Source organism: Poecile atricapillus, chromosome 7 (assembly GCF_030490865.1).
Source record: "Poecile atricapillus isolate bPoeAtr1 chromosome 7, bPoeAtr1.hap1, whole genome shotgun sequence".
Taxonomy (NCBI): Eukaryota; Metazoa; Chordata; class Aves; order Passeriformes; family Paridae; genus Poecile; species Poecile atricapillus.
Window position 1 is genome coordinate 19,709,416 of NC_081255.1, and position 23,653 is coordinate 19,733,068.

At 45.6% G+C, this 23,653-nt stretch overlaps 1 protein-coding gene across 1 annotated transcript in view; it reads left to right on the forward strand.

Annotated features, from left to right (window-relative positions):
• The first annotated feature begins 421 nt into the window (after positions 1-421).
• The window catches only part of DDAH1 (dimethylarginine dimethylaminohydrolase 1), a 55,307-nt gene continuing 32,075 nt past the window's right edge, over positions 422-23,653 (forward strand). Inside the window, exon 1 of the mRNA XM_058843227.1 lies at positions 422-792. Within this exon, the coding sequence (XP_058699210.1) occupies positions 487-792 (306 nt within the window). The 5' untranslated portion in view covers positions 422-486. The remainder of the gene's footprint in view (positions 793-23,653) is intronic.

Consider the following 23,653-nt stretch of genomic DNA (forward strand, 5'->3'; position numbering starts at 1 on the left):
AGAAGGCAGCGGAAAAGGGCTCGCAGGTGGCCAAGCCAAGGCATCCTCGAGGAGGAGGGTCATCAACCTTCCCTCTGCCCACCCCACCTGAGATGGATGTCAGACTGTGCCTGGACGGGGTTTAGCACACTGTCAGCGCAGCTGCGGCGTTGCACGGCACTACTGGCGGTGGGCTGCGCCGCCCCGCCGCCCCTCAGGCCACACGCGGGGCCGCCCGGGCCCGCCCGCACAGGTAAGCGGCGCCGCGCGGGGAGCGGCCAATGGCGCGGCGCGGCGGCCGCCGCCAGCCAATGGGAGCGCGGCGGCGGCGGCCCCATGGAAATGTGCCTGGTGGGGAGCCAATGGGGCGCGGCCGGGCCGCGGGCGGCGCTTTCTCCGCTGCCAGCGCCGGCGGCGGCCGCGCGTCCCTCGCATCCCCCTCATCCCTCTCATCCCCCTCATCCCTCTCATCCCCCTCATCCCCCTCCGCCGTCCCCGCCGCGCAGCATGGCCGGGCTGGGCGGCGGCCTCGCCGCCTTCGGGCGCTGCACGCACGTCGTGGTGCGGGCGCTGCCCGAATCGCTGTGCCGGCAAGCGCTGCGCAGCTCGGCGGGCCCCGAGGTGGACTTCGCCCGGGCGGAGAGGGAGCATCAGCTGTATGTGGGTGTGCTGCGGGGCAAGCTGGGGCTGCAGGTGCTGGAGCTGCCGGCCGACGAGAGCCTTCCCGACTGTGTCTTCGTGGAGGATGTGGCCGTGGTCTGCGAGGAGACGGCGCTGCTCACCCGCCCGGGCGCGCCCAGCCGCCGGAAGGAGGTGAGGTGCGGAGCGGTGCGGGGAGCCGTGCCATGGCCCGAGCCAGGTGAGCTCGGGGCGGCCGCGCCGTCGGGCGTGTCCCCGGGCCCGCCCCGGCCCCCGGCGGCAGCGGCGGAGCGGGGCGGCGGGGACCGCACTCGGAGCCGCAGCCCCGCTCGGCGGAGCGGCCCCGCGCAGCGGCTCCAGCCCGGCATCCCGCCGGCGGCAGCCGAGCCCGCTGCGCGGCCGAGCCCCGCTGTGCTGGGCTTACTGGGGAGCGATGCTCTGCTCCTGGAGACAAGTGGATGGACAGCGTAAACTATGACTCATCCATTCTGAGGCGTGCGGGCTTTCGCTCCATCTCAACTTGCCCAGCCCGTCCGGCGGGATGGATCCCTGGGGGATTGTGCTGGTTTGTGTCCACGGTGCAGCCCTGCTCAGTCTGCAAACCCCACATTCAGTACATGTTGAACCCGAGCTCAGCCCCAGGTAGTGCATCTCTGGTACCTGCGATAAGTGCATCTACTGGCCTGTGCACAAGAGCTGATGTGTGTTTTGATGTACTTGGTGTCAGCCTTAATGCCCTTGAACCTGATGTCGCTTTCCCTGTGCAACCATTGTAGGCCCCCTGCATGGGTGGGGGACGCAGGCCATCTCATGGGAGAGAGATGTGGAGGAGACACACCCACAGGAGCCTTAATTTCGATCTTCTTAGTACTTTCTTAATGTCCTCAGCCCATTCATAAATTAGTTCATCAGACAATGCATGCATTGAAGTGCCACCCAGTTATCTCCTCAATGAGCAGTGACAGCCTGCCTTCCTGGAAGCATCTTTTAACATAATCCTCCTCATGTCTCTTTCGGTTCCCATTTCTGGTACCACAGTGCATTGTGAGATCCACAGGCATGTGCTGTTGTGCCTGTGGGACAGGCCACTCGCTCTAGTACAGCACTAGCTTCTCTTGGCCGTTGAGAGAAATGGCTGAGTTGCTCCACTTGGTTTTGGTATTTTTTACATAGTGCCTTTCTTTTATCAATTGCAAAATTTTCTTAAATTCTCCCCAGTGGGATAACATCTGAGATACTGAGTGCAGTCCATGCACATGCACTTCTTGTGCATAACCATGTGTATTTACTCTTTGTAACACACCTGAATGTTCTTTAAGGTGACAACACCGGAATGAAGTGTTTACCACATGCTACTCTCAGAAGCAGCTGTTTCTTAGCCAGAATCAAAGTGAGTTTTTACTGGTCCTTCCCATGACACACTGGTATATAGCTGTGAGTCCTGCTGCCATTTGTACCATTTCCCCTTCAGCAGGAGGGATTTACTTCTTTCCATGAGTGACTTGTCCAGGCAGAGTCATAAACAAGAGAGAGAAAGAGCTATCAGGCATAATTTGAACATTATTAGTGTTCTTGAATGATGGAGCAATCTCTCCCTTGAGTTTTCTATGAAGTAAAAATGAAAACATAATTGAACAAGTACCCTTTTAAAGCTATAACAATGCATGACACTGCAGTGTAATGTTTGTCTCATCAACATTTAACTCTTATTTACAACAATTCTTTCTCCTGGTAACATTGTTACAGCAGTATCTTGTGGAAAGGGGGAGAAGGTGTTCATTTCTGCCCGATGCTACCTGCCTATTCGTGATCCCTCTCAAAGGTATCTTCCCCTTCCTAGCATGGTTACTGTCAGTTTTGTTTAGCTGGAGTGTCTGAATAGTGTTAGTGATCAGGATGTCATATTGATCACGGTGAAATGGCAAAGGCTTTAGAAAGCAGGAATGCACACATGCCTACCCAGAGCTCTGTATGCCATGGGAAGGCTTGGTGTGTGCCTTGGACATGTTGGCAAACATCTGTGATAACGTCACTTTCATAGAGCCCCCCAGAAAGAGCTGCATGTTGTAGCTGCATGAGAGGCTATTTCCTACTGTATCCAAAGCTTCTCTGCTCTTACTGGCTCCAGCTTTGGTTCTGGAGGTACCAACCACAGGTGCTCAGGAAGTGCAGGCACTGAGGTATGTGGGCACCCTTTGCTGAGGGAGCCCAGCACCTGCTCCTGACCCTCCTGCTAATCCTGGTGAGAGAGTCTGTTAGCAGCCTCACAAGGTATTTTTATGAGGTTTATATTCAGTCTCTGAATTCCTTACTGAGATAGTTGCTGGAGGCTGGTGGCAAGTGATGTTGCTGCAGGGTGTGTTCTACCATCTGCCCTGTCAAATGCCTTTTTCGGTGACCTGGAGGAGATTGAGGCATCTTTATTGAGCTGTGAGTGGCCCCAAACTGGGGCAAGGGTGACAAGTGATAGCATTGAGGTCTAGGCTGTGCAGAGGGTCCTTACCAGGCTGAAGAAAGGGGCTGACCTGTGGAGACCTCATGATTGAATAGGGACAAATGCAAAGTGCTGCCCCAGGAAAGGATGCATCCTGCATCATTTGGCTTGGTCAGCCTGTTACGAAAGTGAACCAAAGCTGTTGAAGTGCGCTGTCACTTGTACTGGGTGACAGGGAAAGAGGGTGGATGCAATCTACGTAAGCACTAGTTTCTCAAACTGCAATCTCTTATTCTTTTTATGTAACATAAGTGCAAACCCATGAATATTTTAGCAGTAGAGTTGGCGTATGCTTGGCTTAACCCAGTAAAGCCGAACTCCTGATCATGCACTCCTGACCTGAGCCTCCCTATAAGGCAGGATTCACCTGGACTTCTCTTACTGGTCTCCTATTAGATGTATTTTTGTCCAGAGCAGGCAGGGGCAGAGGAAGAAGGAAAGGATGAAGGAAACAGGGTTGTAGGGCACCATTTCTGCATGTAATTAATAGAGGGAGAGTTTATGTCTGGGAAATCTGCCAAAGAGGCATGTGGTAGGTTGAGCTCTGAAGCCTGATCAGACCAGCAAAAATTGAAGAGCACAGGGGATTGCTGAGGTGCATCCCAAACACAACAGCCTGGTTGCATACACAGCTGGAGCAGTGCTGTTTCAGGTGTGTTGTGCCTTCTGATAAAAAGCCAGATGCATCAACTGAGAGTACTATCTTCATCTCCTGTTTTGTGCTACTGAAAACTTATAATGCAGTATTTAAGAAGGATACAGCTTTTTCTTTCACTGACTAGACTCCTTATTAAGAGGGTTTGTCACCAATTATGGTAACACTATGCAGTAGACAAATTTCTGGAGTAGTTTGTAATAACATTGATTGAGCTTTCAGGCTTTATAGATATTATTGCTTATTCCCCAGCAACACTGGATTCTTTACTGATTGTCTGTCTGGAACAAAACAAAATAAAATCTAGAGTTATGTCTGTTCTTGCTCCAAGTTATTGTAAGAAGGAAAAAAGATTTGAATTAAATTTGGTCATGTTCAGGCAGTGCTGGTAAAGAGCCCAGTATTATTTTAGTAAAGTAGAAAAATTAGTCATGCATTTAATGATTTGTTTGCAAGTCAGACTTATTTCAAGGCATTATGTTTCTGTGTTATCAGCTTCTGAACTTACTTTAAAATTCATAGTTTCTGTGGAGTTTTGAATTTGGCAGAAAGGTAAACGCTTTTGAAGTAAGCCAAAGGTAGATTGCTAGTATGTCTAAGCTGGTGTTTTGCTTAGCTGTGTGCAGTCACCAGTGCACTTGATGCTTGAATTGAGTAAGTCCAGTGGAAATGTTGTGATCACTGATCAGATTGCCAGTTCCAGCACCTTTTGTTCCAACAGTATGTTCTCAATTGTTCATTCCTCTAGTATAAACTCTCAACGTCACCTTCTGCATACAGCAGGGTTAGTTGCTGTGAAGAGCCCTCATCAGCACATTGCTCTTGCTGCCTAAGTTGTCTTAATGTGCTTGGGATAGCACAAAACAGCATTTCCACCATTTCTGTGCTTATGCAGACAGATGGAAACCCAAAAGCTCAGCAAAATGCACCCAGAGTGACCTGGCCTCTTCTCAGCTGCCACATGGGGAATGGAGAATTAGTTGGTGCTGGGAAAACTACAGGAGCTGCTGCAGAAGAGGTCATTGTATTTCCTTCCTTGGTTAAGAGGAAACTTCTACCCAAGACTTTTGTTATTCTCTACTCCCCTAAGACACACTGGGGAACACTTGTGGCTGCATTCATGTGGTATAGGATAGCTGGTCCTTCAGCAGTGAGGGACAGAATGAGCAGCAAAGGACTATATTTGTCAAATCCCATCGTCTCAAAAAGAATTAGAGAAACCACCTAATTGCTTTTTCACCATCTCTTGGTATCTCATCCCAATCTACTTGCTGTGTGGTAGGATTTTGTCCACAGTAGTGCTTCTGCAGAGCTTCCAGCTGTGCTGGGCCAGGTAACCTGCTCCTCAGTGCTGAGCACCCTCAGCTGCCTCCCCCTCCCACCCTGTGCATGGCTGTGCGGCTGTGTATGAACCATAGCTTGCACCTACACTGGCCTCTTGTCCCAGCTGCAGTTCTTGCAGTGCTTGCAGAGATAATTCTCAGACCAGGAGGTGGACGTTTGTAAAAAAAACAGAAGGCAAAAAAGAGTTTACTAAGTTATTTATCTGTTGTATACACTGAGGTAATACAGCATAGCTGCTGCTAAATACATGACACTTTCTCCACTCTCTCTGTATATCTAGATGGTCCTTCAGACTAATGATGTTCGTTTCAAAGTAATAGAATAGCTAGGCTCGGGAGAAAGAGATTTAAGGCTCTGCTGGCTTCTGAACTTAATTAGGTTATGGGGGTTTTGTTTTACAGCATATACCAGTACAAGTGAGCCTGCATTTATAATCATAGAATCCTTTAAGTTTGAAAAGACCTTTAAGTTTGTTGAGTCCAACCATTAAGCCAGCACTGCTGAGTCCACCATTAAACCGTGTCCCTAAGTGCCCCATCTATGCATCCTTCAAATACCTCCTGGGATGGTTATTCCACTACTTCCCTGGGCAGCCCAAAGCTTGACAACCCTTTCAGTGAAGAAATTTTCCCTAATATCCAGTCTAAACCTCCCCTGGTACAAGCTGAGGGCCTTCCCCCTTGTCCTGTCACTTGTGATGTGGGAGATGAGACTGACTCCCACCTCACTACAATCCCCTTTCAGGTATTTGTAAAGTGATGAGGTCCCCTCTGAGCATCCTTTCCTTCAGACTAAGCCCCCCCCAGCTCACTCAGCCCCTCCTCACAGGATATATGCTCCAAGCCCTTCCCCAGCTCCACTGTTCTTCTCTGGACTTGCTCCAGCCCCTCAATGTCTTTTTTTTGTCATGAGTGGCCCAGAACTGGACACAGCACTTGAGATATGGCTTCAGCAGTGCTGAGCACAGAGAGACAATCCCTGCCCTGGTCCTGCTGCTACACTGTTCCTGCTACAGGCCAGGATGCCACTGGCCTTCTTGGCCACCTGGGCACAGCTGGCTCACATTCACGTTCAGCTGCTGTCAGCCAGCGTCCCCAGGACCTTCTGCACTGGGCAGCTTTCCAGCCACTCTGCCCCAAGGCTGTTGTGCTGCATGGGGTTGTTGTGACCAAACACAGGATCCAGCACTTGGTATTGGTGAACCTCATAGAGGTGGCCTTGGCTCATTGATCCAGTCTGTCCAGATCCCTCTGGAGAACCTTCTTACCCACAGGCAGTTCAGTAATGCCTCCCCGGGGACTACATCAACCAGTCCCTTAAACAGGCCAATTTCTCCAATAATCAAAAATTATTTCATGATTATGAAATGTGACTAGGGTGGCCTTCAGCTGCCAGGTCACTCACCAGTCCTCCTCTGTTCACAATCACCATATCCAGAGGTACCTAACACTTCAGTAACCCTTTGCTGCCACATGGATCTGCATCCCCTGCTTCCACTGAGACAGCAAATGGAAGGACCTCACTAGCACAACATCCCTCAAACATTGGTGTGATGCCCCAGGTTTATCTCTAGTTATCTCTGGTTTTTATCTCTTTCTCTTCAAGACTAGTTTAAAGCTCTTTCAATGAGCCCTGCTAACTCCTCTGCAAGGAGAGAGAGACAAGAGTCTCCAGCAGGCCTGCTGTTGTGTAAACCTACCCATTATCAAAACCCAAAAATTCTGCTGGTGACACCAGGCTCAGAGCCAGGTATTGATCTGCTGGATCTCGTTTCTTCACTCATTACTGCCTGCAGCTGCAAAGCTAAAGGGACATACTGTCCGTGCTCCTGATCCCTTAACCAGTTGTCCCAAGGCCCTGAGGTCTGTTGATTGCCCTCAGACCCCTCAGACTTTTTATTGGGACTCCATTGCTGCACACCTGAAAAATCAATAATAGATAATACGATAATTTTTTGAGGGCTGTATCAGGGGAGAAAGCTTTATCTTCCATCTTTAACCATGGCCCCAGGGGGGCAGCAGGCTTCCCTAACAAGTGGGTCTGGTCTGCTATTCCCTTCAGAAGGGAGTCTTTTCTCTCATGTCAGTGACCTGTCTTTTTTTTCATTATGGAGGCAGATTTGATGCTAGGCACAAGCTGACTGTACCTCAGCCACACCTCCAAGTTGGATGAACCAAGCAGAGGAGCTCCTGTACCTGGGCACCCCTGCCACAGGGATGCTCAGAGCAGCACTGGGGAGGGGCAGGGCACTCCTGCAGCCCAGCTCGGGGTGACAGTGTGCTCCCACCGAGCTCTGTCTGGGCAGCTCAGTCAGATGTGTGGGTGCAGAACTTAGCGAGGCTGTGGTGTAAGAGAGCTTCACTCTTGGTGTCAGATCTGGTTAGTCACAGTTGTAGGGTGAAGATAAATGATGTACCCACAGCATCAGGTGACAGTATCTTTTATTGCTGCCCCTTTTATGGCAGTATTAGGAGTTTGTCTTCCAGGGGGAAAAAAAAGTGGAATGTTTTATGGCTGAGATGTACCTGAGTCAGGTCTTACATTCATCCAAGGCTGGCAATCACCTACACCACTCTAATGTGCCATTTTTCTGTCTGACTTGGAGTCAATATTAAAACCATGCAAGTAGATAAAAATCAGCTCATTCAAGACTTCAAGAACTCATTTTCATGTCAATAGAGATTCGGTATTTGGCATCATCTTTAAAAAACGACTGTGATAATTTGTTTCTGGAGGGTTCATTATGTATGTTAATAGTAAAAAATCTGGCTATCCACGCCTGTCTCTGGATGCCAACTGAAGTTCTCTGGCAAGATGAAATCATCTATCTCAGCTCAGTCCCAGCTGGCTACTGAAGCAAACCAAAACAAAACTGCTATATAATTGGACACTGTTGACAGTGTTGTGATTGATTTTGCATTTCTCTTTGCTTTTTCTGAGGTTTTTAGTGTAAGAGCTGTCAGGAAGCTGAATCCTGTATCTCAGAAAGAGTGATGTTGCAGGCTCAGAATCCTGCTTGTGCAAATGTGTCTGCATTTCAGAGTGGTTGAACTGCAGGCCAGCAGCCATGGAGATGGTCATCTCCATGCAAACCCAGGCTAGAAAGACAAGTGTTTTAGAGATAGAGCTAGGTTTTGGACTGCTCTCCAGAGATAGCAAGCTATGTTTTTAAAAATAATTTAAATGTTTAGTGGTAAACTGCACACCATGCCTCTGTGTAGAAGTAGAGACATTTAGCAGCCCTATAGGAGTTAATATTGCAAACAATAAAAGCACTTTGGAGCATTTCACCTACTCAAATACTGAGTGTGCTTAAAATAGTAAAAGTGATGAATCTCATGTTCTTCTGACATTTTACAGAGGATAGGTGGCATGGCTATTGCTAATCACTAGGGATTTATGAAGTTTAATAGGCTAGTTCGTGTCTTCGAACCTGATAGAAGCCTCTGATGCAAATACTTGTGCGTTAGCAAGAGCTGGAGTGAGCAGCACTCTTGAGAGGCAGATATGAACTGATAGAAACAATAGATAGTGATGGAGGATGATATGAATGGAATGCATTTTTTTTCCAGTAAAAAGGTCTGATTGAGGTCTTCTGCAAAGTTTGCCAGGTTTTTTTGCAAGGTGGTTTTGGGTGACTCCTGTAGCCACATGTATTCAGAAACTTCTAACTATGGTGCTTTCTTGGAGTAGAGTGTATTAGACAAGAAGGAAGCACAGGGTTGTCAAAACCCTTTTCCACATTCCTTCTGGCTGCAGCAGCTTCAAATGTGTGCAGAGAAAGCTGGTTTTGATGTAGGTTTCTAAAATCAGGAAAACACTACTCGGGTGTTGGCCTTACTGATATTTGTCCAATAATTCTTAATTTGATCTGAACTGGTTGCAAGGAAGGAAACCGAAAGGTAGCCCCACCACCACCAAGGCAGGAAAAGTCAAGGCAGAAGTCAGCGTAGGAGAGACATGCTGTCAAAGAAAGGGATGGGGAGTGACCTGGCTGTCTACAGGGGGAGACCCCTTGTCAGCACTTTATGCATCATATGGGATGCCACCTCTTTGCTGACGCTGGCAAGTCCAACTGTGCAAATCTAATCCATAGGAAATGGAGCTTCTGCACTGCCATACAGAAATCTCTTATTTTTATAACCCTTAAAGCAAATGTTTCTGTTAAACTTAGTCTTATTCTGGAATGTGATCTTATTGTCACACAGTAAACCAACCAGCCTGCCTTGACCACAGAGCTTTGGCTTAGGACAGTCCCTTCTAGATGACCACTGTATACCTCCATTATTGCTGAAAGGCCATTTTCTTGACTTGGCTCAAACTGATTATTCATCTGGACCTGAAATGCTGTGTGAGGTTCTGGTTACCCATTTTGGAAATGTAGAATAAGCAGAAAAGGTGTGTGGATGGATGAGAAGACCTTGCTGCAGTGTAGGACTGCTCCTGGATGAAGTGCCACTAATTAGATAAATGCCTTCAGCTCCAAGTTATTTTGGGTAGGGGAGGGGAGAAATAGGAGAGTTCTACAATATCTCAAATGGTACAGAGCAAATGAACTGGGACTGACAGAATGAAAATGACATCCAGAGAAATACCCAGACAGCAAATTCCAGCAGAAGGAAGTACTTTGTCACGCAGTGCACAACTGAACTGCCGGAGTCATTGCCGGGATGTTGCAGGGTTGGGGGTGGGGGGGGGCAAAAGTACAGCTGGATGTCAACTGTGAAGGAGATCCATCAATAGCTGTTTTAACTCTTTGATCCAGATGCAATAGCTGGCTTTGGAAATATGTGCACTGCCTCTTACAATAAGCTGTGAAAAATATTCTGGAGACAGGGGTGCTCTGCACTTGTCCTCTACATTATTCTTTCCTTAAGCTGCCAGTACTGGCTGCCGTTGGAGGCAGGCAGCCGGGATATACAGGTCTCTGTGACCCACTTAAGCTGTTCATGTATTATGAATAAGCTGTAATACTGATAGCTGTTTAGCAGACTCATAATGAGTCACTTACTGTGATCCTGAAGGTCATGAGTTCTTCCAAGCACTGGCTGTTTGGGAAGCAGATGCCCTGTCTTAACCTTGCACAGATCTTGCTGGTGTTTTCCTCCCACCTGGCAAGGGAAAACTTGTGCTCAGGCTTAATCAGGGTGTCCAGTGGCGTAAGATGGGCCATCACTAGCACGAGCAATGGGCGTTTTGAGGTCAGATGTTGATTTATTTTTTCTTCCCTGCCTCAGGATATCCACCCTAGAACAGATAGTAGGAAATGGAATGATTCCACCATGAAGACAGTCAGAGATATTTTATGTCAACAGTATAAAAGAATTCTGCAGCCCCCCCAGCCCTTAGCAAGTCAGATTAACCCAAAGAAACAGTGCACATTTTGTAAAGCAGAGATTTCTCATTGGGAAATGTTATTTCTAGCTTTTCCACATCAGCTGTGAAAACATACTGCCATCCAAGCTTTGCAAAATGATTCTTAGAAAGGCCTAGCAGTGAATGCTTGGCAAATAGAGGTTTAATATATTGAGAGTCAGGCTTAAAGGCTTAATGTTATAGAAGAGAGTGTCCTAGAAGAGCCTTTGCAGAAAGCTGCCAGGGAAGAATAGTCTCCTGTGGGCTATGGGATCTGTTTTTTTTGTGGGACATCTGATGGCAGCTGATAGTCTGCCAGTTTGTGCTGTGGAAATGATCAACAGGTTTTTCCTGAATAGTATGTTGTAGATTAAACGAGCCTGAAAACACCAGCATTGGTGATAGGAAATAGGTATTAATTTTCTGAGTTCAAGGAGCCATTTGGATAAGGTGCCATATTTTTCTGACCTTATGCTCTGGCTTCATGGATGACCCAATCACAAAAAAAAAATTCAACTAGAACTGCTGGTCTTTTTATGCCTGTGAACGGCAGTAGCGGAGCCGTTTCTAGGTGGGTTTGTTGCATGGCAGGCTGCCAGGAGTGGCATCCATCTTATATCTGAGATAATGTCATGAGCAGCCTGAAAGCCATTTCAACAGGACAGTGTCAAACCAGCTGTGCATTGTGCAGGGCTGACTAGAAAGATTTTGCAGGAGCAGGACTAGAGCTGGTGTGGCCAAGGTTGGATGGTGAGCATTTTTCTGTGTTTACAAAGTCTTCACAGACATCAGCCCATTGTGTCGAAGCCTGGTGTTAGACCAATAACATCAGTGGTGCCCTGATCAAACTGAGTTCATGAGAGCCTTGGTCCTGTGGGTGTTGCAGGGCAGGGAAGATGGGCTCTCGTGTTGCATATCTGCTTTGGTGCCTGTCACTTGGCTGCAGGAACCCTCCTGGTAGTTTTGCCTGACCCAGTTGCTGGAGCCTTGGCTTCCCTGCAGCCCACATTGCTGTGGCTGTGTCCTGGCCATTCAGGTTGATGGGTGAGTAGCAAAAGTAAATGCAGGGGGGGAAGGTGAAACAAAGAAAGGTGAGTGCTATCCAGGCTCTGAACTAAGGCAGTGGTGTTTGTGGTACTGATGGGAAAATACTCCCATGACCGTCCCCTCTGCTAGCTGCAAGCATGTGCTGTCTCTCCTAGGGTTTACTGTTTCATGTCCTGACTTTGATATTTCCTGAGCATGACTTTATCCTTCTCATTTCTCCATCCTTAGGGGAACTTTGGCACGGATGTCAGCAGCCACCAGAAACCGCCAAAAGCTTTTGTGCAGTAAAAATGTGCTCTGTCCACACTTCATCTTAAGGACTAAAGGCACTGCTTATAATTCTGCACCAGGCTTCTCTGAATTTAACCTAGTTTCCACTTTGCTTAGTTTCCTTACCCTCTATACAAGATTGCTGCACACAAACCAGAAGCCTAATGGGAGCTTCTAAAGGTCTGCCAGCCCTCTAGCATGCAGCAGTAGTTCTAAAAATTTCTTAAAAGAGGGGTTTGTGTTTTTCTGGATGGAATGTAAACCAAGGGCTGCTAATGATACAGTTTGTAAGGTCTTATTCAGATTTATATAAACCCTGAAGCTGTGTCTAAAAATAGTGTATTGTTTTGCATTCTTGAAAGCAGATTGACCACACACCTACATACACCATGAAGTGTTATGCTGGTCACAAACTGGACTTCTTGGGAGTTGTATGAAGAGTACTGAAAAACCATTTTAATTTTGTTAGTCCTAAAAAATACAAAATACACAGTCCTAAAAAATGGACAGTCATGTTAAATACTATAATACTTTGAATGAACCACAGCTGTGGTACTAGCAGGAGGCATAGGGTGTGGAAATCATCCTAGAGTGGTGTCCATCAGAGAAGTGCAAACATTAATTGCCTGACCTGGAGTAAGAAGTGTGGGGTGGCTGGATGTAGATTTAACAAATGCTTTCAGACCAGAGGAGTGAAGGAGTGAAAGAATAAAAACAAGCAATTGGTGTGTATTCTGTATGTTAATTTTCAAGGGAAGGGACTTTTTCTTTTAACTGTGAGACTTGTGCTTATGACGCAAGTGTATAAGTAGATGTGGCTCAATCCTGTAAGGTGACAGTGCTTAATGCAGAGCTTGTAATCAGTCTTACTAGTTTAAAGCACTTAAACTCCTTCCTCCCTTGTGTCTGCTTACTTACCATCTCTCTAAGCTGGTCTCATAGTCATGTTTTTCACTAGTGGAAAGTCTGAGGTAATGTAATGTTTGAGATGTGGCTGTGGCTTTAAAGTGTTTCTTAGCCTTAAGTATTGACTACGTGATTTGGGCTGTAGTGTGGCGCCTGTGATTAATAGCACAGTGGTTAATAGTGTTGGTGGTTAATAGCACAATAGAACTCACATCCATGGTAATCTTAAATAGAGCATGTAGCAATATGAAATACATCCTGCAATTAGTTTTAAGAACAAGCTAAATCCACTTGGGTAGTGGATCTTAAAGAACTCATAATCTCTGCCCCTTGCTTTTTACTTCCTTTCCAGGGCTGGGAAATCTGTCACTTCATTGTTGATACATAAAGCATCTGACATGTCTCCTGTATGTGTTGACTGTTCTAGTAATGAGATTTTCTGTAGGTTTGCCCCTTTACACCTGATAGAAAATGGATGCATTCATTTAGCTTTTTGGGAAGGTACTCCGGAGGAGATGAGGAGGTGACTGCCGTCAAAATCAGCTTTCTTTGTCTTGCATACCCTGTCTGGTGCAAGGCGGTAACAGACACAGGCATAAGTGATAACTCCTGTCGATGAGATCATCAGCACAATGGTTTTAAAGCATTTTAACATGCCTGAATAAAAGTTCACACCGTGGTGGTACGTGTCCTCTGACCTATGGCCAGAGCCCAGAACAGCAAGTACAGGCTCAGCACCTCTGAAAGTCAGGCTCTTTCCTCCTCAGCCCTGTGCAGGATTTAGGAGCCCAATCCAGCTATAAAATCTCATATTGGGAAGTCTAGGGCTCTGTTTCTAAACTCATCCTAAAAATGTGAGCTTTCTATATGCTAGGAGTGGCATTTTCATCTTTCACAAAAAGTGCTCTTGCCCCCACTTCCCCTGCTTTTGTTACTGAAAGAAAGCTAAGCATGAGGCAGAGGAGCATGCATTCACATGCTGGAGGTTGGAAAGGTGTTCGAAAGTATCCTGACTGCTGCTTGTATCAGCACAGTCTGTAGGAAGCTGCATTCTCAGTGAAAAACTAGCAGACTGTCTGAGGGTCATCCCTCTTTGAGTGGTGCCAGGACCTTCCACAGTTTCCATTGTGGTCTTTGTGCCAGTGGCATGGGCATATATCCAGACTTCATCCACTACAAGGTGAGACCTGGGATGAGAAGGTATTTGAGTGCATCTGTATGTGACCCAAATTCTGAATTTCCAGCAAGGCTTTTTCCCAAGCTGATCTGTCAGTGGGAATTATATTGGTCCAGCAGTGATACCTTGAAAAAATGTTCTCTGAAGTACAGGTGTGAGCTGTAACAGCCTACAAGTGTCTGAAGTATTTTGTGTGAGACATTAGTCACACTGAGGAATGGCCTTGTCCAGCTGTAGCTCAGGCTTGCATGGTAATTCAGTAGAAGAGACCAGAAAATATGGAAACTCTGGCTGCCTTAGTTCATCATGAGTAGCACTTTGAGGAACATGCATGACAGATCTGTAGGTCTTGCCTGAGGCTCCTATGCAGTTTTCCCCAGCTAGGTCATCTTTATTGAAGTGCTTACTGGAAGTATCCCAGGACTTGTGGAAAACCTAATTCAGTATCCTTGGAGGGTCAGTCATTTGTTCTTTCCATAGTATTTGCTTCTCTGGAGCAAACTGCTCCCTTGCCCTATTGTGGTGGTGTCCCAAGCTGTTTTCTGGGAAGCAAATTTTTTGGTCATACCTTCAGCACTGTAGTTTCCAAATTCAGTTAATCTCAGTGGAAGCAGTCTTTGAGCATGGAAGCCAACCAGACACCCACGGCAGCAGAGGGAAGAGCTATTTTAAAATTCTAAAAATTAAAAAGTGTTTTTTTCACTTGCATTCCTGGGTCTTGGCCTGAACAAGGAATAGAGGTGCCAAAATACTGCGAGAGTGTCTGTTGTTGCAGTATGTCTGGCTGAACCAGAAGCAGGAAATTCTTGTGAGAGCCTGTCTCATCAGATTGCCAGCCAGCTCTGAGCCTTGTTGGTTGTGTGAGTCGGTGAGGTGGGAATGTGGTTGAGAGAAATATTTGAAGGTAGGTAAAATGGTTCATCGGAAGTGATAGCACAGTATGTGTGTGAAGCTTGGTGGTGGTTTTCAACATAAAAACAAGAAGTAAATACATGAAGCAAGCTTGCATGTGGAGGAAGCAAACTTCCAGTGGAGGAAGAAATAGGGAAAACTCCCTGTATGGGTTGAGTGCTTCTCTGCCAGAACTGGTCTGCCTCTGTGCTATGCCTCTGGGTCTCCCTCTGGCTTGAGGGGGGCCAAATCCAGCCCTCTGGTTCATAACTTCCTTCTTAAAACTTGCAGGTCAGGAATTTTTTCTTACCCTAGGCTAGACTTTGCTCTAAAATTTTCCATGTTGTTGTGTGCAGGGCTGCCTTGGCAGGAGCAGTGATGCAGGCACTGCAGTTAAGAATCCCAGAGTTTAAACCCCCTGACCAGTAGAATTATTCCACCTTGGCTCCATTTCAAGACTATTTAAAAGACTGTAGCCAGTCTGTGCTGCCGATTTCAGCATTACTGCTCCTGGTGGAGCTGTAACAGTGGGAGACTTTAAAGAAAAAGGACATAATGGAAACTGATTAGGAAAGTGAAGAAAGTCTTGGGATACAATAAAGCATTGCTTAAAGAAAGGCAAGAGGGTGGGTAAGGTGGGCCCTAGAAAGGCATGTATTCGATCACAGCAGGGCAGGAAATAGCTGTAGGAGAATTTTTTCTTTGGTCCATTCATAACCTGGTTTGTAGCTCATTAACTTTCTGTTAGTGCTTTTTTCTTCTGAAATCCAGGGTAGCTTATTTCATTGAAGTCAATGTGAAGAGTCATTCAGGACTGAGCACATGAATCTTTTTGTGCAAATTAAACAAGAGAAGCTCCCAGTGTTGCTTTCATGCTAAAGGGATGAGAAGCACATTGAGGATGTGCTGATGATGCATGCTTTATTTACTCCATTTCCGTGGAACTACAATAAGCTTCCCAGAGGTGTCTTTTCCAGGGTGCTTGCACCATTTTTCTGTAATTTACTGGATGATCAAATGACAACCCCTGTGAAACCAGTTGCACACTTGCCTGTGGTTGCATTTAAGCCTGTTAGATTGTTAGAACCTCCTGGCTTATGAAGGAATTGCCATAAAAGATGTATGGCTTAAAGCGTGCCTGATAGAAAAGTATCCAGGATCTTAAACACTGTCAGCCATTCCCTGCTTACCTAACAAATGCTGGGTTTATGAACTGTTGTTCTGCAGTGCTAAAATTGGATTCCAGGTAGCTGAAACTGTGCTTCATTATATCCTTTAAGAAAGACAGCTGGGGTTTTGTCTTGCTGATGAAGCCTAATTTGAATGACTTTCCTCATCAAGCCCGTTTAATTAAAGATTCATTACATTCTGTATAGTGTAACAGTGAAACACAGAATTGTCCTCTGGGCAGCCAGCTGCCAAAAGGGAGGGATTAGCTGTAGCTAAGATAGGGTAAGAAGTTGTGGGATTAAAATGCAGCAAGATGTAGGTTTGAAGCTGGGGCAGAATGGGAGGGATAATGAAGTGTCACTGTGTGTGTCTGGGGCCATGGAAAGGTTAGGTGTGTGTATATATGGGATGTACTTCCCCTGATTTGGCATAAAGGGTAGACTTCTCGCTGTCTGCTGCTTTCTAAGAAGGTTTATTGTAGACAGAAGAAAGAGGACGGACTCTAGTAGCCTTCTGCAAAGCCTGTATGGTTTGCAACCCAGAAGCTGGACAATGGAAATCCATAAAATGATGCTCTGAGTATGTGACATGAGCACTGGTTGTACAGCAACTCCTTGGCTTAGTTTTTGTCCTGTATCACAACTGTGTTTGTGAATGGGGAGAAGAATGATTTGTCAACTGCCTGTTCAGCAACAAACACTTCCAAAGACCCTGAAAACGTCTTGTGATGTGGGATCCTTGGCGGTGGTTGGCTCTGCACTGGGGAAATGCTTCATACAATTCTCCTGGATGGTGTAGTGGTGCCACTGCAGCATCCATACATGCTAAGTTGTAGATCCATCTGCTGCCCTAAGGAACAGTTATGTGTTGTTTTGCAGCAGAGGGGCATGGGTTAGGGATTTTACTTTTTTTTTTTTTTTTTTTTTTTCCTTGAAAAGAAAGTTTGTATGGGACTTATTTATATTTGAAAAGAGTAACAACTAACTTGGAGAAGAGCATTTTGCTGTAAATCTCATGAGCCTGGAAAACATTCAAGGCTGCAATTAAAAAGCTTGTTTGTATTCTTTCTGAAGTGCCTGTTCATCTTGTTTGCTCTGATCAAGAGGAAAAATCTTATCTTAAACAAACCATCCTTCCATTGCTGGTCAGAGCTGCCATTCTGTAAGGAGCCCACTGAAAACCAGCACTTACTTCTTCTGATCCCAATTCTTTCTGTCTGTTGAGGTTTTTTTTTGTTTAATTGAATAGCCTTCCATATTCAGAGCAACAAAACTGTGGGCATAGGTTCTTCTCTAACATGAGCATTATGGCTTTCGCTTGGTTCCTTGGCACCTTTGAAGGTGCTTTGGTTCTCTGCTCTCACGAGCCACCAGTTGGTGGCCAGGTTTCCCCCTGCCAGCTCTCCTTAAGCAGAGCTGAGCACCTGTAGCTTCCCTTGACTGAGTCACCAGGGCAGGGATGCACCATTTTCTATCTATCCTCCCAAAGTAATGAAACTCCTGAGCTGCAGAGCTAGGAAGGAATCATCAATTTCTGTAAGAGCACTTGAAAGCTGTTGTTTTATGTGCTGAGTGTTTGTTGATGTGACACTGGAGTTCAGCTGCAATTGGGAATGGAGAGACAACAGTTATATTATGGTTCTGTAATCTGAGCCTTCCGTAGCCAGTTCCTCTGGCTGAGCTGAGGGTGTTCAGAGTTTCTTCTGAACGTTCAGGGGCCTTAGGATCTCTTGGGTTTTGGTAGGTGACATGTGCAGGTAGCTCTGTCTTATTTTTAATGCTGCAACAGTCAGTATTTGGTGTAGCACAAGCAACCAGCAATTTGGATTAGAGGGCAGAGCATGAGCTTGTTGAAAGACCAGAACCATTGGTTTTTTCACGGAAAGATCATATAGCATTATATAACCAACACTGAAACTCCTGTGTTGAAAAGCTTAACCGGTCATACATTTTTTCTGAGATTTTCTCAATTTTATCTTTAACCAGATGAATGGAAACTACCAGTGTTCCAGGCACAAGTACTGCTCCAGGTGCCACTCCATGGAAGAGTGGGCAGTTGGAAAATTAGGTATCTGAAACTTTTCAGAGCATGATCTGAACATAGAGATTTCAGCTAGAGCTAAAAGAGACACAAAAATAGTGGTTTTCTGTTGAAAGCTCTGCCATAGTACAGTGACAATGACATGTGGGGCATCTCTGCTAGCATGGAGTTACATCAGTTGTGGTCTGTCTTGGGCAGTTTCTTACAGACTGTCTGTTGTATGCAATGGGAACTTGCTGTCCCAGGTAATATTGAATATTATGTGACATCTCTTAGCTTGTGAAAGTTCACTTATCATTCCTATCCCCATCTGGAAGGATCTCATACGTATACATATATGTGTAGATGTACATATGTATACATAGGGTATGTAATTATGTATATCTGTGGCTCGTTTCATTTCATGACACTGTGGGGGTTCTTTCCCTCAAGGCACTGCTTGTACATGCTAATGTCTGCTGAGAATTAAGCCTGTCTTTGGGAAATATTTTTGCTCTTGCTCTTAGGCAGGTCTTAAAGCTGGGACTCAGAGGTAGGAAGAGGAGTGTGCTAAATGATGACTGTAGCTAATTCTCAGAAGTAGCATGGCGTTCTTTCTGCCCACCTTTCTCTTTCATCCTTCTTCTTGACTCTATTCCAAGACATCGTGTGGAAAAAGGAAAAGTCGTTTCCGTTAGAACTGGCTGTTTTTCTTCTTTCCGTTGATGTTTTTTTACCCCTCTACTCTCAAGTTAAATGGGAAAACAAAGTATGCAGTATTTCTGCTGCAGAGTTAAATATTGATGAAGATTAAGATGCATTAAAAGACTGAGGAAATTCATGGCTCAGGAATAAAAATAAGCAAAACTCAGAAAATTGAAAAAATGTTCAAGTGTATGAATAGCTCTTTATCTTTCCACCTTCCAGCATTACTTCCAATAAAATGTTTAAGCATCTTGATGCAAACATTCCAGTTTCACTGAGCTGGGGACAAGAAGGTGCTGTACAGTAACAGTTATGGGGGGAAAATATTCTGTGCTGTGTTGGTCTTGGACTTCCTCAGAGTATTTTTGTTCCAGATGTTAAACTGCTGTTTTTTTCAGAAGCCTTGTTAAGTTGCCAGAACATCAGATTTTTTTTGAAGGATTTTCCGAACCCCAGCTGATTATCACAACACACAAGAATCCAAACTTGGTCTTGGCTTTGCTGTGCTGCAGCAGCTGCAGAAAATCTGTCCGAAGACGCAGGTTTACAGCGCCATCATCGAATGCCCTTATAGGGTAAAACAGGGAGTGAGGGAATTCTGCTCTGCTGCCTTGTACAACGCAGGATTTACGTCAGCCATTGAGTAACATCCCTAAAGCACAAATACCCTCACATACACACTGTGGCCAAGGTGGTAGCAGAGCTCCCGAAAGAGCTACAGCAGAGAAACTCAGGGATGGAAGAAATGATATCCCATCTGCCTCCATCCAGGCAAAGGATGATAGTCTGCTCGTAGCAGAGGCAAAATCAGTCCATGGTGTAGATGTAACATAACTTCTTCTAGCTGATGGGGCGTGATGGTGCTGGTAGTACATGGCATGGATTGCACATTGCTGCTCGACTGGAGTCAAAATGGTACCTGTGACTCCCTGACCAAGGTGCCTGTGCCCCAGCTCCCCTGGCCCTGTTGCTCATGTTCCTTTCAGCCCTTTGATCTAATCCTTATGGAAATAGATGGAAAAAAATCTCCTAAGCTCTGTTAGCTCTGTTTTATCTCATAAGTGTTGTCAATAGGAAACTTCTATTTACAAAAGTAATAAATGGATGATAAGTGCCTTCTACTTTGTACCTGCTTCTCCCCTTAGCTGCCTAATTTTTGTCTCTGTGCATCTACAGAAACTCTTGAATACAGTATTTTTGCACTTGATGTGTCTTCCAAAACTTATAGTACCTCCCCTGCTGCCTTCATTTTGCTGTACATAATGTCAGCCCATATGAGCAGAAACCTGTGAATATCCTAGTATTAAAGACAGCGTGGAGCTCAATGTGTTCAAATTCTTTTCCCTAACCACAATCCTCTTTAGAGGTGGATTCTGCCAACCAACTTGGGTGACATGCTCTTCTGCGCCAAAGAAAGCTACTTACTTAGCCAAGCATATCTGCTGTGCCTGGAAGAGGGCTGCTTGAGGCTGCCGGAACAAGGCTCCTGCCTTCTCTGGGACAGAACCCCAGTCTGCTGGTGGCTGGGGCAACACTGGGCTGCCAGGGCACATGGCCGGAGTGGTGAACAGATTTAGCACCCGGCAGTGTTTCATTGTCTTGGGTCTGTGCCTGGTCTGCAAGGACCGTGGCATTCTTTCCAGGGAGCGATGTGGGGTTGCAGCATTCATGTGGTGCCCTGGGATGGAGGTACGGGTGGGTCTCTCACTGAATGGCATCAGGTTCTCCCCTGCCTCAAGAGAGAGCCATAGAACAAGGCCTACTGAAAAAAAATAGCAGAGAAAAATGGCTAAGAAGTCTGTATTTTGAAATGGGGTTTGTCTGATGGGTGCCAAGAGTGGCAGCTTGAGGCAGTTAAAGTAGAAAGATAACAGTGTCAGCTCTCTTCTGCTGTCAGTACTGATGTCTCAAGGAAGGGATGATGAAAAATACAGGCCAAAATACGAGATATGAGCAGATGCAATGGCTAAATCACAATAAAATAGAGTTACAAGGTTTTCATATCACCAGAGCTGAAATTTGTGCCAGAGATCCAAAGAATCCTTTGCTGTAATGGCATTAAGATTAGACTGGGATGCTAGGGGAGGGCTGTCCCCATCTCCTGGGACCAGGCACTGTTACTCACAAGGGGTTTCACTGTGGTGCCTGGTGTGCCACAGGAAAAGCTCTGCTCATGATTCATGCTTGTAGCTGAAAGGGAAAGAAAGTCAGTGACTTACCCTGTGTCACTCTGTGCCCTCTGTGTGGGCCTAATCCCAGCAGAGCTTTTCCAGTTTTGTTTATTTTTTCAATAGTATTTTGTAAAGGGTTTGCTTGAGTTTGGTTTTATGTAGCAAGATAGCCACATGGAGGCCATACAGGAAACTCTTCCAGAGGAAAATCTGAACCTTGGGGTGCAAACTGGTCAAAGAAGGCAGAAATTTGGCTGTAGAAGTACAATCTTGTCTCTGCTGTGGCAGCCTGATCCTCAGCTGAGCTTTGGAGGGTGATAAAGAGAGGATAGCAATGAGTCAGGATAGATAGTTGCACTCTGTCAAGGTTCTTCCTGTTGTTCCCCTCTGACTCATGGATTGCACAGAGATCTCTAAATATTTTACATGCCAGTGGCCCCTGCAGTAGTAGGCGTGAGATTAAGCCCATTTTTTTAATCAACGTGACTCTGGACAGACTACCCCCACCAGCATCCTCCAGACTCTTCCTATTTCAGAGCAACGGAAACAGAAGTCATCCCTTATTTACACAAACTGATGGATTTGAACAGTTCTTCAAAGGTACAATTATCCTAATTAAGTGAAAATAACCACCAAAAAGTCTCAATTATTTTAAAATCGAGATGTTGCTGTTCAATTGTATTTCCAGACTCGGGCAAGCTGCTGGAATGCATGCAGTTCAACTTTCCTCTATGATATAATAGTTTAAAAGAGATCAGGGTACATTTTACCATAGTGTCTAGCAATGTGAGTTTATTCAGACTTTTGGCAGGCAGTTCTGTGCACTCTTGCTAAAACTGTGAATCATCCATTGTTGGCTGATTGCACTCTAGTTGCTAAGAGATCTGTCAAGTGCATACTGAGGCTTAATTCTACATTTGCTCTAAGAAGGGCTAAATGTATTAAATTGGAACATGTCACATCCTTCCTAAACAAGTAATTAAGGTACTGCTATGAGCCTGTCTGATGAAGAGAAGGAGCTAGGAACAGCTGGAAGATTTAACTTGTGTTGAGGTGAGGTTGGTCTCTTCTGTCTGGGAACACTAGACTTATTGCATGTTGGATTTTCACAGCCTGATGCATAGTGGAAATAGAAAGGGGAGGGAGACATTAAAAAAAAATAGAATTTGCAAAAGAACTTGTTTTTCAGTGTCCTTATATAAACCTCTTTAAATGATCTAATGCTTTTTCACAAAGTGTAATTTTTAGTAATGGAAAGACAATACGTCAGTGCTTCCCAAGCTGCCTTGCCCCCCGCCCCCTCCCAAGTGAACTCTACCACTCACACTGCTCCTCCCCAGTTATCCCATCACTTGGATGTGTTGCAATACATATTGCAGATGCCTTGTGCTTTCATTCAGGAGCGTATTTCAATATTCCTGTTTGCTAAGTACACCAGCAGAAGTGGAGAGTAAGTGGTACTATAAGATATCTTTAACCACCTTGTCTATCCTAAATAGCCACAAGTTTTTCCAGGAGACCTTCTACTACCCACAAAGAGAAAAGGGATCCATTTGTAGGCAGTAAACAGAGCACATCATCCGTTTCTGTGAACATACTCCTGCCTATGTGAGGATGTGTGGCAGCAATTAAAAAAAACAAAAGTAAATGAAAAAAGTAGCCATGTTCAAAAAGTGCCTTTATTTCTCACCAGGCTCTGTATATTCTACCCCTTCACTGAACAAGAAGAAGTCATGAAGCTGCGGTGTCTGCCAGTCTTTTCTGGTACCCAGACTAGCAATGAGCTCCCAGATTCAGCATTGCACACATCACCTCCCAAATCTGTACTGTCATAATAGGGTTGGGATGCTTGCTGTCCCATGGGTGGCCCTCTGCTTGGGCCTAAAGAAGGGAAGGAGTTAAACACAATCCTTGCTCAGTTATATACATGATAAATTATCTTCCTGTTAAAAATAAAAGCATTATTCCTGCATCAACCATGGCTAATGGTTTGCTTATACAGTGCTTTAGGTGCTGTATTTTGTCAAAGCTTGTTACTGAATTTTGCTTCCTTGTGTAGGTCTTCACAGACATGACTGAAGGCCTTTATAATCCTCTCTTTGATCATCTTTGAAACAGATTGAGTTCTGTGAATGCTGTTTGATAGGGATTTTGGAAATGATGCATTCTTTCTGGTGGCTCCTCTCCAAGCTGCTTGTGACTGTTGTATGTTCTCCATGGGCTGGATGTGGTACTGGAGAGCAGCTGTGGCAGTAGCCCACATCGGGATGGTGGATCTGTCCTTCGGTATTGCCCTGCTTGTCTGTCCGAAGAGGTCTCTAGTTGTAGGGTAGTGGTTGAAGCCCACATGCAGACAATGATCCTCTGTGGTGGCTTGGCTCACAAAACTAAACAGATGGCCCATCCCCTGGCTGTGGCCTGAGGCCCTCATGCCAGCCAGGGAGTCTTCACAGTGGCCATATGGCGGTGTGGGCTGGTCGCTTGTACCTCCTGTGTTGTCCCTGCCTCTGACCTGGTTTGCTCAGAGTTTAACACTTCTTTGGTGGCTGGCCAGTGATGATGGTGTGCCCTCAGGCTATTTCTTGAAACTTGAGTGACCTTGCACTGAGGGGTTTCTGTTTGAAACACACCTACTTTCATTTTCGTCAGGTCTTGAGATGTGTGAAAACATTCTGCTTGCGTATCAGCAGCGGTGTCACTTCTATCCAGCTTAACCTGGTACATCAGTGCTATCACTGCTAGTTATGGTCAACATTTCATCCAAAGCTGTTTTAACCTAGATGAGATTGACTTGTTACAAACACACTATGATGGGTAGTAATTATTTTTTC